Source organism: Oncorhynchus kisutch, linkage group LG9 (assembly GCF_002021735.2).
Source record: "Oncorhynchus kisutch isolate 150728-3 linkage group LG9, Okis_V2, whole genome shotgun sequence".
NCBI classification, from domain to species: Eukaryota; Metazoa; Chordata; class Actinopteri; order Salmoniformes; family Salmonidae; genus Oncorhynchus; species Oncorhynchus kisutch.
The window spans coordinates 2,949,110-2,966,889 of NC_034182.2; the positions used below are offsets into that span (position 1 = coordinate 2,949,110).

The window sequence follows — 17,780 nt, forward strand, 5'->3', positions numbered from 1 at the left end:
TTATGCTCCTATGTGCTTTGACTGATGAAGACCTAAGGGATGAAACATGTTCAGAAGCAGTAGAGAGAGAAGTGCCACACTAAAATTTTCCATAGATTCCGAATGGTTTTGAAAACAACACATGATGTACATAAACAAACACCTTTTGTAAAATAGGGTTGAATACAACAGTTATCATTGATTGGAAGACACACAAACACCTTATGTAAAATGGATGATGGTGATTATACTGTGATGATACCTTTTGCAGAAAACATTATAATGAAGTAAGACACGTAAGCCCATTTTACAGGGCTGCATATTATCTGGAACATATACAGTACCAGTCAAACGTTTGGACACAGCTACTCGTGCAAGGGTTTTTCTTTATTTTTTACTATTTTGTACATTGTAGAATAATAGTGAAGACATCAAAACTATGAAATAACACATGGAATCATGTAGTAACCAAAAATGTTGATGACAGCTTTGCACACTCTTGGCATCCTCTCAACCAGCTTCACCTGGAATGCTTTTCCAACAGTCTTGAAGGAGTTCCCACATATGCTGAGCACTTGTTGGCTGCTTTTCCTTCACTCTACTTTCTAACTCATCCCAAACCATTTCAATTGGGTTGAGGTTGGGTGATTGTGGAGGCCAGGTAATCTGATGCAGCACCATCACTCCCCTTCTTGGTCAAATAGCCCTTACACAGCCTGGAGGTGTGTTGGGTCATTGTTCTGTTGAAAAACGAATGATAGTTTCACTAAGTGCATACCAGATGGGATGGCGTATCGCTGCAGAATGCTGTGGTAGCCATGCTGGTTAAGTGTGCCTTGAATGCTAAATAAAATCACAGACCATGTCACCAGCAAAGTATCCCCACATCATCACACCTCCTCCATGCTTCACAGTGGGAACCACACATGCAGAGATCAATCCATTCACCTACTCTGCGTCTCACAAAGACACAGCGGTTGGAACCAAAAATCTCAAATTTGGACTCATCAGACCAAAGGACAGATGTCCATCGGTCTAATGTCCATTGCTCATGTTTCTTGGCCCAAGCAAGTCTCTTGCTCTTATTGTTGTCCTTTAGAAGTGGTTTCTTTAAAGAAATTTGACCATGAAGGCCTGATTCATGCAGTCTCCTCTGAACCGTTTATGTTGAGATGTCTGTAGTTAAACTCTGTGAAGCATTTATTTGGGCTGCAATCTGAGGTGCAGATAACTTTAATGAACGTATCCTTTTTTACTGTTTTATTTCACTTTAGAGCCTTCAGTCCCACTCAAAATGCCCCCGTTAGATAGCTCTTTCGTCCCACCCGACACATGCGGAGACCTCACCTGGCTTAACTTGTCCCTCCAGAGACAAAACCTCTCTCATCGTCACTCAACACCTAGGTTTACCTCCACTGTACTCACATCCTACCATACCCTTGTCTGTACATTATGCCTTGAATCTATTCTACCACGCCCAGAAATCTGCTCCTTTTATTCTCTGTCCCCAACGCACTAGATGACCAGTTCCTATAGCCTTTAGCCATATAGCCTTTAGCCTTATCCTACTCCTCCTCTGTTCCTCTGGTGATGTAGAGGTTAACTCAGGCCCTGTAGCCCCTAGTTCCACTCCTATTCCCTAAGCACTATCATTTGACTTCTGTAACCGTAAAAGCCTTGGTTTCATGCATGATAACGTCCGAAGCTTCCTCTCTAAGTTTGTTTTATTCACTGCTTTAGCATAACCCGGATGTCCTAGCCATGTCTGAATCCTGGTTTAGGACGGCCACCAAAAATATAGAAATTTCCATCCCCAACTACACCATATGTGAATTAATTGTCCCTCATTTATCTTCAGAGTTTGTACTGTTAGGTGACCTAAACTGGGATATGCTTAACACCCTGGATGTCCTACAATCTAAACTAGATGCCCCCAATCTCACACAAATTATCAAGGAACCTACCAGGTACAACCCTAAATCCGTAAACACGGGCACCCTCATAGATATCATCCTGACCAACCTGCCCTCTAAATACACCTCTGCTGTTTTCAACCAAGATCTCAGAGATCACTGCCTCATTGCCTGCATCTGTAATGGGTCAGTGGTCAAACGACCTGCACTCATCACTGTCAAACGCTCCTTGAAACACTTCAGCGAGCAGGCCTTTCAAATCGACCTGGCCAGGGTGTCTCATCCCGTCAGTAGAGGATGCCTGTTTTTTTTTTTAAAATGCCTTCCTCACCATCTTAAATAAGCATGCCCCATTTAAGAAATTTAGAACCAGGAACAGATATAGCCCATGGTTCTCTCCAGACCTGACTGCCCTTAACCAACACAAAAACATTCTATGGCGTTCTGCATTAGCATCGAACAGCCCCCGTGATATGCAACTTTTCAGGGAAGCTAGAAACCAATATACACAGGCAGTTAGAAAAGCCAAGGCTAGCTTTTTCAAGCAGAAATTTGCTTCCTGCAACACAAACTCAAAAAAGTTCTGGAACACTGTAAAGTCCATGGAGAATAAGAACACCTCCTCCCAGCTGTCCACTGCACTGAAGATAGGAAACACTGTCACCACCTATAAATCCACTATAATTGAGAATTTCAATAAGCATTTTTCTACGGCTGGCCATGCTTTCCACCTGGCTACCCCTACCCCGGTCAACAGCACTGCACCCCCCACAGCAACTCGAACAAGCCTTCCCCCTTTCTCCTTCTCCCAAATCCATTCAGCTGATGTTCTGAAAGAGCTGCAAAATCTGGACCCCTACAAATAAGCCGGGCTAGACAATCTGGACCCTTTCTTTCTAAAAATGATCTGACAAAATTGTTGCCATCCCTATTACTAGCCTGTTCAACCTCTCTTTCATGTCGTCTGCGATTCCCAAAGATTGGAAATCAGATGCACTCTTGACCCAAACTGCTACAGACCTATATCTATCCTACCCTGGCTTTCTAAGGACTTCGAAAGCCAAGTCAACAAACAGATTACCGACCATTTCGAATCCCACCATACCTTCTCCGCTATGCAATCTGGTTTCAGAGCTGGTCATGGGTGCACCTCAACCACGCTCAAGGTCCTAAACGATATCTTAGCCTCCATCGATAAGAAACAATACTGTACAGCCGTATTCATTGACCTGGCCAAGGCTTTCGACTCTGTCAATCACCACATCCTCATCGGCAGACTCTATAGCCTTGGTTTCTCAAATGATTGCCTCGTCTGGTGCACCAACTACTTCTCTGATCGAGTTCAGTGTGTCAAATCGGAGGGTCTGTTGTCCGGGCCTCTGGCAGTTTCTATGGGGGTGCCACAGGGTTCAATTCTTGGACCGACTCTCTTCTCTGTATACATCAATGATGTCGCTCTTGCTGCTGGTGAGTCTCTGATCCACCTCTACGCAGACGACACCATTCTGAATACTTCTGGCCCTTCTTTGGATACTGTGTTAACAACCCTCTAGGCGAGCTTCAATGCCATTACAACTCTCCTTCCATGGCCTCCAATTGCTCTAAAATACAAGTTAATCTAAATGCATGCTCTTCAACCGATCGCTGCCTGCACCTGCCCACCTGTCCAACACCACTACTCTGGACGGCTCTGACTTAGAATATGTGGACAACTATAAATACCTAGGTACCTGGTTAGACTGTAAACTCTCCTCTAGAATTGGCTTCCTATTTCACAACAAAGCATCCTTCACTTATGCTGCCAAACATAACCTGGTAAAACTGACCATCCTACCAATCCTCGACTTCGGCGATGTCATTTATAAAATAGCCTCCAATACCCTACTCAATAAATTGTTATGCAGTCTATCACAGTGCCATCCGTTTTGTCACCAAAGCCCCATATACTACCCACCACTGCGACCTGTAATCTCTCGTTGGCTGGCCCTCGCTTCATACTCGTCGCCAAACCCACTGGCTCCAGGTCATCTACAAGACCCTGCTAGGTAAAGTCCCCCCTTATCTCAGCTCACTGGTCACCATAGCAGCACCCACCTGTAGCACGCGCTCCAGCAGGTATATCTCTCTGGTCACCCCCAAAACCAATTCTTCCTTTGGCCGCCTCTCCTTCCAGTTCTGTGCTGCCAATGACTGCAACGTACTACAAAAATCTCTGAAACTGGAAACACTTATCTCCCTCACTAGCTTTAAGTACCAGCTGTCAGAGAAGCTCACAGATTACTGCACCTGTACATAGCCCATCTATAATTTAGCCCAAACAACTACCTCTTTCCCTACTGTATTTATTTATTTATTTTGCTCCTTTGCACCCCATTTTTTCCATCTCTACTTTGCACATTCTTCCACTGTAAATCAACCATTCCAGTGTTTTACTTGCAATATTGTATTTACGTCGCCACCATGCCCTTTTTTTTGCCTTTACCTCCCTTATCTCACCTCACTTGCTCACATTGTATATAGACTTATTTTTCTACTGTATTATTGACTGTATGTTTGTTTTACTCTATGTGTAACTCTCTGTTGTTGTATGTGTCGAACTGCTTTACTTTATCATGGCCAGGTCGCAATTGTAAATGAGAACTTGTTCTCAACTTGCCTACCTGGTTTAAATAAAAATTATTGGGCTGACTCTTTTCTCTGTATAAATCAATGATGACACTCTTGTTGCTGGTAATTCTCTGATACTTCTTTGGAGACTGTGTTAACAAACCTCCAGATGAGCTTCAATGCCATACAACACTCCTTCCATGGCCTCCAACTGCTCTTAAATGCAAGCAAAACTAAATGCATGCTCTTCAACCGATCGCTGCCCGCGACCGCCCGCCCGTCTAGCATCACTACTCTGGCCCCCGCCCGTCTAGCATCACTACTCTGTTCGAGCGTTACAAAATAAATTTAGAAATCTATATTATTCAATTATTGCACCCACACTGCATCTGCGTTGCCAAGGGATAAAATACAAGTCAGTTCTATTTGTGACGCAAATCACGCTGCAAGTCCGGCCTCTCCCATCTCCTCATTTGTTTATAGAAGCAGATACCCACATGCCATCTCCTCATTGGTTATACCTACGTGGGTGACTGAAAGACGAACGAGGTCAGTGGCGGTAATGCACCTAATTTATGAAAGTTGCCAATTGCAATATAAAGTCCAGAGAAGAAAAAGCCTGGAAGGAGGAGAGATGGCTAGAAACTATTTGGTTGACCGTTTTATGTGTGGATTAATTGTGGGAGTAGAGGACCTTGTGCATTTCAGGTAAAATAACAACTCAATGTTTATATCCCAGGACAAATTAGCTAGCAACAGCAAGCTAGCTAAATAGGACAAATTAGCTAGCAAGTGCAAGCTAGCTAGCTAAATTGCCATAAATGTTTAATACTTTTCGACCTGTCCCCAAATTAATGTAATTGGTTCAGAGTTTGTTTTGATTTTTTTAACCTGTGTGTCATGATCATGTTTGGTGTGGGTGGACAAAATACATTTATGCACGATGGCGCACGTGCACAGCCATTTTGGGTTCCGTGTTAGAATATGTTGACAACTACAAATACCTAGGTGTCTGGTTAGACTGTAAACTCCCCTTCCAGCCTTACATTAAGCATCTCCAATCCAAAATTAAATCTAGAATCGGCTTCCTATTTCGCAACAACGCATCCTTTCACTCATGCTTCCAAACATACCCTTGTAAAAATGACAGATCATTGACATCGGCGATGTAATTTACAAAATAGCTTCCAACACTCTACTCAGCAAATTGGATGTAGTCTATTACAGTGCCATCCTTTTTGTCACCAAAGTCCCATATACTACCCACCACTGCGACCTGTATGCTCTCATTGGCTGGCCCTCGCTTCATATTCGTTGCCAAACTCTCTGACTCCAGGTCATCTATAAGTCTTTGCTAGGTAAAGCCCCGCCTTATCTCAGCTCACTGGTCACCATGGCAGCACCCACCCGAAGCACGTGCTCCAGCAGGTATATTTCACTGATCACCCCCAAAGCCAACTCCCCCTTTGGCCGCCTTTCCTTCCAGTTCTCTGCTGCCAATGACTGGAACTAATTGAAAAAAATCACTGAAGCTGGAGACTCATATCTCCCTCACTAATTTTAAGCGTCAGCTGTCAGAGCAGCTTACCGATCATTGCACCTATACGTAGCCCATCTGTAAATAGCCCACCCAACTACCTCATCCCCATATTGCTATTTATTATTTTGCCCCTTTGCACCCCAGTATCTCTACTTGCACATTCATCTTCTGCACATCTATCACTCCAGTGTTTAATTGCTAAATTGTAATTATTTCGCCACTATGGCCTATTTATTGCCTTACCTCCCTAATCTTACTACATTTGCACACACTGTATATAGACTTTTCTATTGTATTATTGACGGTACGTTTGTTTATCGCATGTGTAACTGTGTTGTTGTTTGTGTCACACTGCTTTGCTCTATCTTGGCCAGGTCGCAGTTGTAAATGAGAACTTGTTCTCAACTGGCCTACCTGGTTAAATAAAGGTGGCAGTTTTTGCGACGGCACTTGAAGAAACTTTCAAAGTTCTTGAACTTTTCCGGATTGACTGAACTTCATGTCTTAAAGTAATGATGGACTGTCATTTCTCTTTGCTTATTTGAGCTGTTCTTGCTGTAATATGGACTTGGTCTTTTACCAAATAGGGCTATTTTCTGTGTACCACCCCTACCTTGTCACAACACAACTGACACATTATTAATTCAAAAAATTCCACAAACTAACTTTTAAAAAGGGACACCTGTTAATTGAAATGCATTCCAGGTGACTACCACATGAAGCTGGTTGAGAGAATGCCAAGAGTGTGCAAAGCTATCATCAAGGCAAAGGGTGGCTACAATGAAGAATCTCAAATATAAAATGTGATTTGTTGAACACTTTTTTTTGGTTACTACATGATTCCATATGTGTTATTTCATAGTTTTGATGTCTTCACTATTATTCTACAATGTAGAAAACAGTAAAAATAACGAAAAACTTTGGAATGAGTAGGTGTGTCCAAACCTTTGACTGGTACTACATATATATATTTTACATTCGTCTGGCGCTGAATTTATATTAGTTTGGATTCATGTCCTTGACAAAACCATGTTTACAATGCAACATAACTGTTTATTAATTTAAGCATGGTTTCTCACTGCTTGGGAAGAATGTTTTTGAAGTTACTGTGTTTGATTGAAAAGGGCCCTGTGTTTTTAGTAGGAACATTTTGGAGGCCTCTTATTAGTCCTCATGATGTAACGTTTACTTACAGGGTGGAGTACACCACACAGGCTACATTTAGACAGGCAGCCCAATACTGATCTTATTTTCACTAATTGGTCTTTTGACCAATCAGATCAGCTCTGAAAAAGAGCTGATGTGAAAATATATTTTGTGATTGGTCAAAAGACAAATTAGTGGAAATAATCTGCCTGATTGGGTTGCCTGTCTAAATGCAGCAATAGTGCAGCAATAGTGTGGGCGTGAGGTAAAACAGTTATTTTAAAGATTCGGGTGGTGAGTTATATACTACTGGTGATTTTGGGCCCTGAAAAGAACTGCAGATCTACTCCACCAGACTTACATTACTCTTTCCCTAGAACCAACTCTTCCTTAGCTGGGCCCTAGAATGACTGCTCCTTTATTGGGTTTAACCACCTGCAATATGTATGTAACCGTAAACTGTCTGATTTTAAAGGTTCTTCTCAATGCAACAATTCCACCTGCAAATAGCCTTAAATGTAAAGGAATACAATTCCACAAGATAAAAATATATTTGAAACATCGTATGAATCTATAAAGTTGCTTGTTAGGCACGTGTGGCCAGGTGGGCCCCATCAGTTGACAAACCGAGTATACAGGGAAGTGGAACTGACAGTAGAAACTACAGGGGAAGTAAATGACTAGTTGAGTGGTTGTTTGTTGCAGGAGAAGGAGCAGGAGTTGGAGCAGTTGACCAGGGAGCTGAGACAGGTGAACCTTCAGCAGTTCATCCATCAGACTGGCACCAAGGTCAGCGTTCTACCAGCCCAGCCCAATGACCAGGAGAATAACACAGGTACACACAAGCATTACAAAGTTTCCTCGTCAGATTTTCTGCCCAATCTGGGCTCAGACATTTCAAACATTGTATTATCCAACACTACCCCCTACTGGAAGTTAGTACACCATGTCAGGATTTTGAAAAGCTCTTTATTTGGATAGTAATGTTACATTTTGTCACGCCAGTCTAATCTACACACTAAATGCTCAACCTGAAAGTAAAGAAGTATAATTAAAAATTAAAATAACACAACATAGACTTCTTGATGACTTCCTCCTCCCCTCTCTCTCCAGACCTCCAATCAGGCTTGCTGAAACGTCTGGGCTCCTCCCGCCTCCTCCCTAGCGACCTCCGAGCTCTGCAGAGTCCAGTGTCTTCAGGCCTCAACCCTGAGGGCATCTACGTCTGACCCCTGACCTTTACCTTCTGCTGCCTACCATCAGTGACCCTCTGCTGGAGTTCAATGTAATGGCTGGAATGGAATAAATGGAATGGTACCAAACACATGGAAACAACCATTACAATGAGCACTTGCGCTGGCAGCTCATCCCCTAGCCTCCTCTGATCTCCACCCTGTCCTCCCACAATGCCATCCTTCCCCTTCTCTCTGCTGCGTTTCCTCCATCTTCCATGAGAACACACAGAGACCCCCAACAGTTTTGTCAAGACTATAGGATTTAGAATGTTTGCCTCGTTTTGGCTGTTCTGCCACTGGTAGATAGCTGGAGAGCTCAACCATGTTCTTGCTATGCTTTTCAAACAGTCATGCATCTTTTGAGGTACAGAAGGCCCAATTTCAAACAGAACGTTTTAGCCTCACCTCTGTGCACTTCTCTATTTCCTCTCGAAGACCTACAAGGACTGAGTAGATGCGAGAAATATGGTATTAACACCACCTAGCACTCTGTTACCTTCATATAGCAAGCTAATGGACTAGTAAAGTGCACAATCACAGTCATGTGATGACTTAACTAAAGAGTCCACTGCTGCCCGTGGCCCTGGCCAACCATGAGGAAATCCAGCTATTTGTAGGGGTTGAGACTAAAGAAAGTCCCTTGGAGATCATGCGATATAGAGGAAATTTAAATATCTTCTGACAACCATGATTTACAAAGACAGAGGTCTCAAAAGTCTATTGGCCATTTGTTACAGAAACAGAATGGGTCAGAAAACCCTATTTTACACAGATAGGCCACCTTGTGTGAGACCTGTGGTGTGTAGCAGAGCCATATCTGACTGCCTTAAAGACTTTAAGAACAGTAAAGGCTGTTATAACAGATACTTATAGTCATGGCAGCTATGCTCCAGAGATCTGATGCACCATTTATGGTCAACACAGCAGTCTAGTGACTAATTGTTGATCAGTTTTGTGATTTTTTTTATTTTTGTGGCTGATGTCAATAGCTGTATAATCTGGTCTGCCACTGGGTGGCAGAATACATCTCATAAAAGATTTCGCTAGGATCTTAATATTGGTCATTTCATATTGATTATACTTGCAAAAATATTACATTATGCAATTTATGTGGTTACTCACTTTCATCATTGGTATCGTTTAGTATGCTGTAAGTTTACCGTTGCACTTTTACTTTGGAAGGGCCTGTAGAATTTGTACTTACCACTTAGTTTTTAGAGATAATGTCTTGTTTGTGTTGTAGTTTTCTTTTATCATTTGTAACCTCTTGAAAGATTGTTGGTTTGTCTATTGTCTTACATGGCTAATAATTTTTCTGAAGTTAAAAAGATGTCTCACATGAACCAAAGCAAGTTAGACAATGTGATTGGTAGTGGTCAACCTGAATGTACTTAATTTGTTAAAACAGAACATGCTCTGTAAATACCTTTACAGGGGCCACTGTATCTGCCTCCACTTTAAAAGTGATGCATTTGTAATGGAGAGAGTTATTGGACTGTGAATGTATCTGTCAATAGATCGAACTCCACTCTGTGGCTCTTCAGCCTCGTGGAGAGAGGACTGTGTGAGATAAAAGGTTGTTATTTGGTTGTGGACTAGTTGATACCAGGGAACCCCACCAACAGCAAAGCCGGTGGACGCACGTCAAGGTCATTAGACGGACCTAAAGCTCGTTCCATTCAGTATTATTGATGTCCTAGTTTGGATCATGAAGGGTTGAGCTGTGTCGCCAAAATGTAACCCACTAACACAAGAACAATGGCGCTTAACAACGTAGACAGCATAGACTATTAGCATGCCTTACTGAATTGTAAATAATCACTACATAGTATTGGAATATTTTTACAATATTTAAAATAATGCATAATGCTGACAAAGACAATAGTTGTTCATAATATGAATTAACTTTGGTTTTATCCTGCTACTCTGTGGACAGCTTGGTGCATGCACTGATGGCTTGGTTTCATTGATGTTTTTGTATTGTTGAAATGACCAGAGGCTTACGATGATAGCGGAGTTATAAGTATGGAAGTATAATGTTTATCACAGTGCATGGCTCTGTCTCCTGCGGTGCCATGTCTTGGTCCCAGACCAGTGCATTCACTCGAATATGTCAGAGGACACCGAAATGCAAACTGTAAACAAAGAGGGTTTTTAAACCCTAAAAAGTGCCCCATCTTTTGGTGGTTATTAGACACAGCCTACGAATAAAGGTCCAAAGTTGCAGGGTCGTTTCACATCAAAAAGCACATGAGGATTTCGACACCCACTATCCCAGGTTTTTTCTGAAATTGTTTCTGTAGTGAGTAACAGATACGATTAGCATTCCTGAAACATTATTTTGATTAAATTCTATTTCAATAAAATAATGTTTTAGGAATGCCAATCTTACCTGTTTCTAACAAACTATTTCTGAACAATCTGAGATGGTGGGTGTCATTGCTCGCTGAAATGACATGGAATGACTGCACTGAAATCTTTTAGGACTGTTCTTAAATGTTGCACCAACTGAGTATGGTGTTCTCAGAAGTCTTTTGGGCCTGTCTTCGTAAACATGTCTATAATCAACGGTTTTCTAGACCGGCTCAATATTTTTTGATTGAGCCGACATATGCAGCGTTTACCATGAATGCTGTCTCCACGAACGCGGGAACATTGCATTTACATTTCTATTGTGCCGCAAAAGACAGTAACGAAGGCATAAACTGCTTCTCCAAAATAAATACCTGCCCAGACTTGTAGGCGATGTCATGGCAACGTTGGAAACACGTCATCGGGTCTAACGGTCATCTCACACCGTACTGCGCATGTGCAGGTCTCCAATCAAAGGCGCAAAAATGAAAACGTGTCAGTTTGTCACTTTCACGAGGTTGGAGTAATAACATGTTCAATTTCTTAAAATATTGTCTCGAAGCTAGGTTGTGCCTTTAAATTGAGAACTAATTCATAATTGTTCACTTCTCTCATTGACTTCTCAAACCCCAGCCTGGTTTGCTTGGTCTGTTTCGCAAGCTTTCCCGGAAGTCTCTGGGTTTAGAAACTGTGGCGCAGCTTTTCAGCGGTACGGATTAAATCCAGCCTTAAACCTAGTTTTAGATTGAGATGGACGTTCAATAGAGAATATCCCGTGAACACAGTTTATAGTCTAGGACTAGGCTGACGATATGTCCGGGAAACCAGCCCAAAGAGTAAATGATTGGAAGGAAGTTCTGCCAACATTTCGGACGGAGCTGTCATGTATGAGAATGACATGTTCTACTTCTTTTTCCCCACAAACATCTGAGAGAAATGACTTTGCCACATCCATGACATCATTGTAATAAACTGATATATAAAATGCTTAATACATTTAGACCAGTGTTGAAAGTTTGTCCTTGTGTTGTAGCGGACTTCAACTCAAATGAAAAGACAATATTTGAACTCATTTTGTTGTCCTTCAGCACTAATATTGTGTCACAGCTGACTCATTCAATTAATGATATTACCAAATGTAAAGAAATTAGGAATTGAGAGGATTAGACGCTACAATCTTGTCTGTCCACAAATGATTTTGTGTCTTGGAACAATCCCAATGCGCCACTTGAGGATTGGCAGATTTGTTGAGTCATAGTGTGTATGTATCTCAATAATCCAACACATAAGAAAAGATGGATTTGAACCCTGGACCACTGGTTTTGCAGATCTGGGAGAGAAATGTATAGACTATGGCTGGATTCAATCCGTATCACAAATTTAAAGGTTATTTCCGATTGAGTCGACATATGCAGTGTTTACCATGAACACAGTCTCTGCAAATGCAGGAACAGTGCCTTTCAATTTTAATCGTGCTATAACGCAAATCTTCTGCGATCATTCTGCAATACAGATTGAATCAAGCCCGTTTATACCTTGCTCTAACATAAATTCTGATCTTCAACATTCTGATTGTGCCCACATTTACACAATTAATTGTACACAATTAAAAAGACATCTTGAACCGAAAGTTTTCAGATCTCCCTGAACAACACAGGAGGTAGTTGGGGATGCATTGTGTAAAGGAATCTGGAGGTTTAAACCATTTTAAATTGGGTCAATGTAAATCATAATCCCGCTTCTAAAATCATTATCGTTATTTGTAGTCTCGAATATCATGTGTCGGCATGAAAAATCGGAAGAAGTTTATTGAAAAACATGTTTTGGTATGATAATCTGATATACAAAAGAGGACCTGTAAATCATGTGTATACTGCTAGTATTTACATTGGAATTAACTCCTACATAGTTTATTTTGTTCTCAATTTTTTTTTTTTACGAGACTTTGTCTGTGTTGGGAGTACTTTTGGAGAATCTTAACCGGTCTATGAACTCTTCTCATATGATTTACCATATTACCCCTTTGAGTAAATGTTTTCCCACACTCTGAGCACCGGTGAGGTTTCTCCCCAGTGTGTGTATATATGTGCGTTCTAAGAGAGTCTGAGGTAGTGAAAGATTTGGGGCATTGGGTGCAGGTGTAAGGACGCTCGCCTGTGTGAGATCGCAGATGAACCATAAGATGGCAAGATACTTTGAAACCCTTTCCACAATGTTTACAGGTGTGGGGGTTTTCTCCTGTGTGCGTTCGTGTATGCAACCGCAGTTCTCCTGAGGTAAGGAATGCCTTACCACATATGCTACATAAATAATTCTTTTCCCCAGCATGCATTCGCGTGTGTCTCACTAGTGCACACTGCTGGGTAAACCTCTTACCACAGACAGTACACATGTGACGGCGCTCCCCAGAGTGAATGCGTACGTGCACTTTGAGATCATAAGCACTCCTGTACCTCCGGTCACAGTGTTCACATGCAAATGGTCTTTCTTCTGTGTGAAGTAGCTGGTGCTTTTTCAGTGCCCCAGGAGTAGCATATCGTTTGGGACACTGGTCACAATGATATGGCATCGTGTGAACTCCCATATGTAGCGTCAACAGTGATGGTTTTTTGAAAACCTTCCCACACTCACATGTATGAGTCTTGTTTTGGGGTGCAGGGGATCCCTCTTTTTTCTTGTCAACCGGTTTGATCACCCTCTTTTTGTCTCCCTTTCTGACCACCTTTTTTTTCTTGTCAACCGGTTTGATCACCCTCTTTTTGTCCCCATTTCTGACCACCTCTTCTTTCTTGTCAACCTGCTTTCTGTCCTTTTCTACTTGGTCGGTCTTGCAGAGGTTGGCCATTTCACTGTGAGAGAATGGAGGCAGAGTGCAGGTAAGAACCTGGCATGGCTCGTCAGCATTCACCATTACGTTGAGAGAATGATCCAAGTCCAATTCTGTAAAGAGAAAATACAGGAGATAAGATTACATAACCACCATATATATAGATTCATATTTTTACACAGGTAAATGCCAAACTAAAGGAAACAACAATATAAAATGTTTTCAAAGGGCGTTGGGCACCTTGGCATAGATTCTACAGGTGTCTGGAACTCTATTGGAGGGATGCGACACCATTCTTCGACAATAGATTCCATCATTTTGTGCTTTGTTGATGGTGGTGGAAAATGCTCTCTCAGGCACCTCTCCATAATTTCCCATAATTGTTCAATTGGGTTGAGATCTGTGACTGACGGCCATGGCACATAGTTAACATCGTTTTCATGCTCAAACCATTCAGTTATACCACTCGTGCATTGTGGATGGGGGCATCGCCATCCTATGGAGGCATAGCCATGGTAGGCAAAATAATAGCCTGCCCAGCATTTCTATACATGACCCTAAGCATGTGACTTTAATTGTTTAATTAAGTCAAGAACCACACCTGTGTGGAAGCACATAGAATAGACTTCGTATGCCTCATTTACTCAAATGATTTTATTATTTTTGCAATTACTTGCACATTATAATTCATATACTTTATTAGTCATAAACAATGGATGAGTGTTTGAACTTTTTTATTTTCCTTACCATCACAGGGTACTGGAGTAACCAACACTGAGGTCTCTGCAGGTGACAGACCCTCCTGTTCCTGTTCCTCTGATGTTGACAGCCCTAGATCCTCCAAACATCTATCAGTGTCTTCATCCAGGATTTCATTGTGGTCTTCATATTCACTGACCTCTACCCCCTTATCTATGCATTCATTGTCATCTGAGTATGGCCTCACATTGTCAGAGTTGTCTGGCTCGTAGTTAATAACAACTCTCATTTTTGGAGGGATGGACAGTGTGGACAGGATGGTATCTGCAGTGTATTTAGAGACATGACCTGAGTAGGAGAGAACATCAGTTAATCTCACCTACATTGGCAAGTAAAATATACAAGAGGTGTCCAATTGGACTATTTACTTCATAGCCATTATCTGGATGGAGACTTACTCTTGTTCAGGTTTCCATGACGCTGATGGTGCTGCAGCACTGTCTTCAGTTGTTCAGGGTCAAAGACAGTCTGTCCACATTCCTCCAGGACAGAGGGGGCAGCACTGAGCCATGCTGTTGTCTAAGGGGGGCAGGGCAAGGGGAGCAGGGCAATACAGGATAATAAAGAGTTGAAATACAAAACCTCAAGTGGCTGGTACAAGTTTTGAAATGACCAAAAACACCATTCAATTCATCTGTTGAGCCACATGACGTGATGTTCCGTCAATCTTTTAGAACTGAGATGCTTTCCTCAGTACCTGCGTGAGGTCTGGTACAAGCAGCAGCTCCTCCAGTCTGGAGAGGAACTCCCACACCAGTGTCTGCAGCGCTGTGTCATACCGAGGGCCATAGTGGACTGGGAACACCTCCTGTGAAATAGACAATATCGCATGAAATGGGTCTAGTGCCAAATGTCTCCATTTAAGATGCACTCCAGCTATTTTGGAACTTTTCCTGTTAAGAAACAATATCCCAAGTATAAGTACAGTAATGTACACACATGTAAGGGTGCAAACTACAAGCAGTAGGCCATTCAAGGAGTTGGTCTGATGCGATGTCATCAGCCTCCTCCCTTACTTGTGGGAACAATAGAGGAGCAGTTGATCTAAGTAGATGTTCAACTAGTAGCCTATTTCAGAAATATATTCAAGCAAACGGATCATAAAGAACTCTAGAGAAAGTTCCTCACCTGGAAGAAATGCTCCCTCTCAGAAGGGTCTTCCAGCAGGGTTTGGACTAGCTCCACAAAGTTAGAATCTGAAGCCTCCAATTCATCACCATGACTCTGTCATTAGGCGCAAACAAAACATCAGAAAAATGTACAGGAGTCCATCTTTCAGAAATAAAGTTCTTCCCAGTGTCTCATTCATAAAGTGTTGCCAATTTAAACTACCTCTTTGTGTAAGGACTTTTCTGTCAACGTGTGGATTATGTCCAGGTGGGCCTGGATGGTCAGGAGGTCAGCGCTGCCCGCACTGCAACACAACTCTAAAACCATCTGGAACAGAGGTGGATATGTGAAAAGCAGGACTAGGGCCAGGGTAGTCTGATTAATCAGGCTGTAATACACAATTTATTGGTACATACAGCATGAAATGAATGCCTGCAAAATTGTGTAAGTGTTCCTTACAAGCCAGAATGTTGAATAAAGTTAAATGTAAACTTACTCTACCAGTTGTGTGTGTGGTTTGTCCTTCAGACGCTTGAAACCCGATAAAATATCCACAGGAAAGTATTGTCTAGGGCCTACCAAGGTGAAGGTAATTAGCGATTTTTTTTTCTCTCTCCAAGCTTGCCATGACAATGAAAATTGTATTTTCTGAATCGGGAGGATAGAGAATTTTTTTGTGTGGAATTGTAGGGGAAAGAAATATTGAAAGATATTCACACACAAAAAAGGTGTGGATTGTTCTCCACCCCCCCCCCCCCCGAATCAGAATATTGGTTCTATAGCTATTGAAGAGAAAAACAAATATCCAATATAAAACTAATTTTACCTAGGTGCCGAACCATATCTCCAAAAGGTTGGGTAAACAATACTTTCCTGTTTAAATGTCGCAAATGCTGAAGGACAATCCGCCAGACAACCGGTAGAGTAAGTTTAAATGTAATTTTATTCAACATTCTGGCTTGTAATGAACATTCATACGATTTTTCAGGCATTAGTTGCTGTCTGTATGTACCAATGAATTGTGTATTACAGCCTGATTAATCAGAGCAGAGCAGACGCACAGTAATTGCAGCTAGTAGCTGCCCATAGTATTTTCCATCATAAGACTCTTCCCCTCCCAACCCTCAACATTTCCACCTCTCTCACCCTTGCTCTCAGTCCCAGGATGAGTTGGGTCCTCTGCCTGGAGCTCAGCAGCTCTGGAACCATCTCTGTCACCAAAGTCACAAACTCCTCCAGCTTCCCATACTGCATCACATTACGCTCTTGAGCCACTTGCCACATGAAAGCTGACATCAGTCGTAGAGGTGGAACCAGGAGACGCAAGGAGAACAGAGGGAGATCTGTCGCCGAAGAGAAGAGGAATTAACAGATAAACAAATACATTCCATAACTCAGCTAGTTACTATTATTACAAGCTATGTGTAGGCTATAGGACATATTTGAATGGAAATCACTTTTCTACATTTAACACAAACTAACCTTGTTCTGATGCTGGATAAATAACGATATCCATAGCTAGTTTGCAAAGAAAAAGAAGCCACTGAAACAAGCTACTGTTAGCTACCTAAAGAGTTTGATGCTAATGTTAGGAGTGACCAAGCCTAGAATATACACTGAGGGTTTACAACGTAGCTAAAAAGGTTGATATCTTTATGCAAGCTAGCTAAGACTATACTAGTTAGCTAGCAAACTAAACCCGTTTTCTATAGATAGCCAACATTTGCACATCCCATTACTTTTACCAAAGATGTTCTACTCATCTATCTGTGCTTTGACGAACAATAAACAAATCATTGACCTCGACGAAGTACTGTACTTCCGGGTGATGTTTAAAAAACAATCCTACAGAATAAAGGTCCTCATTTTTAAAAAGAGAGATGCATATCACAAAATATTATTCTCTTTGTATTTAGTCATTGCAATATATAATTTTGTTTATTTGAGGGTTTATAATATTTCCCACCAAAATAGCCTAATTCTCCTAACCTGCTGTGTATGTTCTCCTAACCTGCTACAAAAAAATTCCTGTATACCACCTAGTCAAAACCCTGACTGAGAGACAGCTCCACTTCCGTAATTAAAATGAATGAAATATTATTAAATGGTTCATATTTTTGTTTCAAATGTCAACAAAATTGCCGTTACTCTCCTGCCATCTAATAAAGAAAATTTGAGCTCTCATCATTGTGGAAAAGGCTTGTCCAGCGTACTTGCCTTGTCAGATGGAGGTCAAAGTCATCTGCAGTTTTCTGGGGAGCTGCCTCTTAACCATCAACATTAATTAATAGGGATGATAATAGAGCTCGCCA

At 41.7% G+C, this 17,780-nt stretch overlaps 2 protein-coding genes across 5 annotated transcripts in view; one reads left to right on the forward strand and one right to left on the reverse strand.

Annotated features, from left to right (window-relative positions):
- The window catches only part of LOC109896571 (ras association domain-containing protein 8), a 34,143-nt gene extending 22,371 nt beyond the window's left edge, over positions 1–11,772 (forward strand). For both annotated transcript variants that reach the window (XM_020490822.2, XM_020490820.2), the window contains exons 4-5: positions 7,891–8,020; positions 8,299–11,772. In XM_020490822.2, coding sequence (XP_020346411.1) covers positions 7,891–8,020; positions 8,299–8,414 — 246 coding nt within the window. In that variant the 3' untranslated portion in view covers positions 8,415–11,772. The remainder of the gene's footprint in view (positions 1–7,890; positions 8,021–8,298) is intronic.
- On the reverse strand, positions 10,478–17,295 carry LOC116375250 (putative zinc finger protein 286B). 3 transcript variants are annotated; one of them, XM_031831509.1, is made up of 9 exons: positions 16,951–17,295; positions 16,615–16,811; positions 15,691–15,795; positions 15,487–15,582; positions 15,056–15,166; positions 14,757–14,877; positions 14,347–14,646; positions 13,840–14,005; positions 12,555–13,712 (listed from the first exon to the last, which is right to left on the reverse strand). In XM_031831509.1, the coding sequence occupies exons 1-9, from the start codon at positions 16,982–16,984 to the stop codon at positions 13,670–13,672; spliced, it is 1,173 nt and encodes a 390-aa protein (XP_031687369.1). In that variant the 5' UTR covers positions 16,985–17,295; the 3' UTR covers positions 12,555–13,669. The 3 variants fall into 3 exon arrangements, with proteins under 3 accessions (XP_031687368.1, XP_031687369.1, XP_031687370.1); XM_031831510.1 differs by having other exon boundaries at positions 13,552–13,712; positions 13,840–13,999; positions 16,951–17,291; XM_031831508.1 differs by lacking the exon at positions 13,840–14,005 and having other exon boundaries at positions 10,478–13,712.
- Positions 17,296–17,780: the final 485 nt, after the last annotated feature.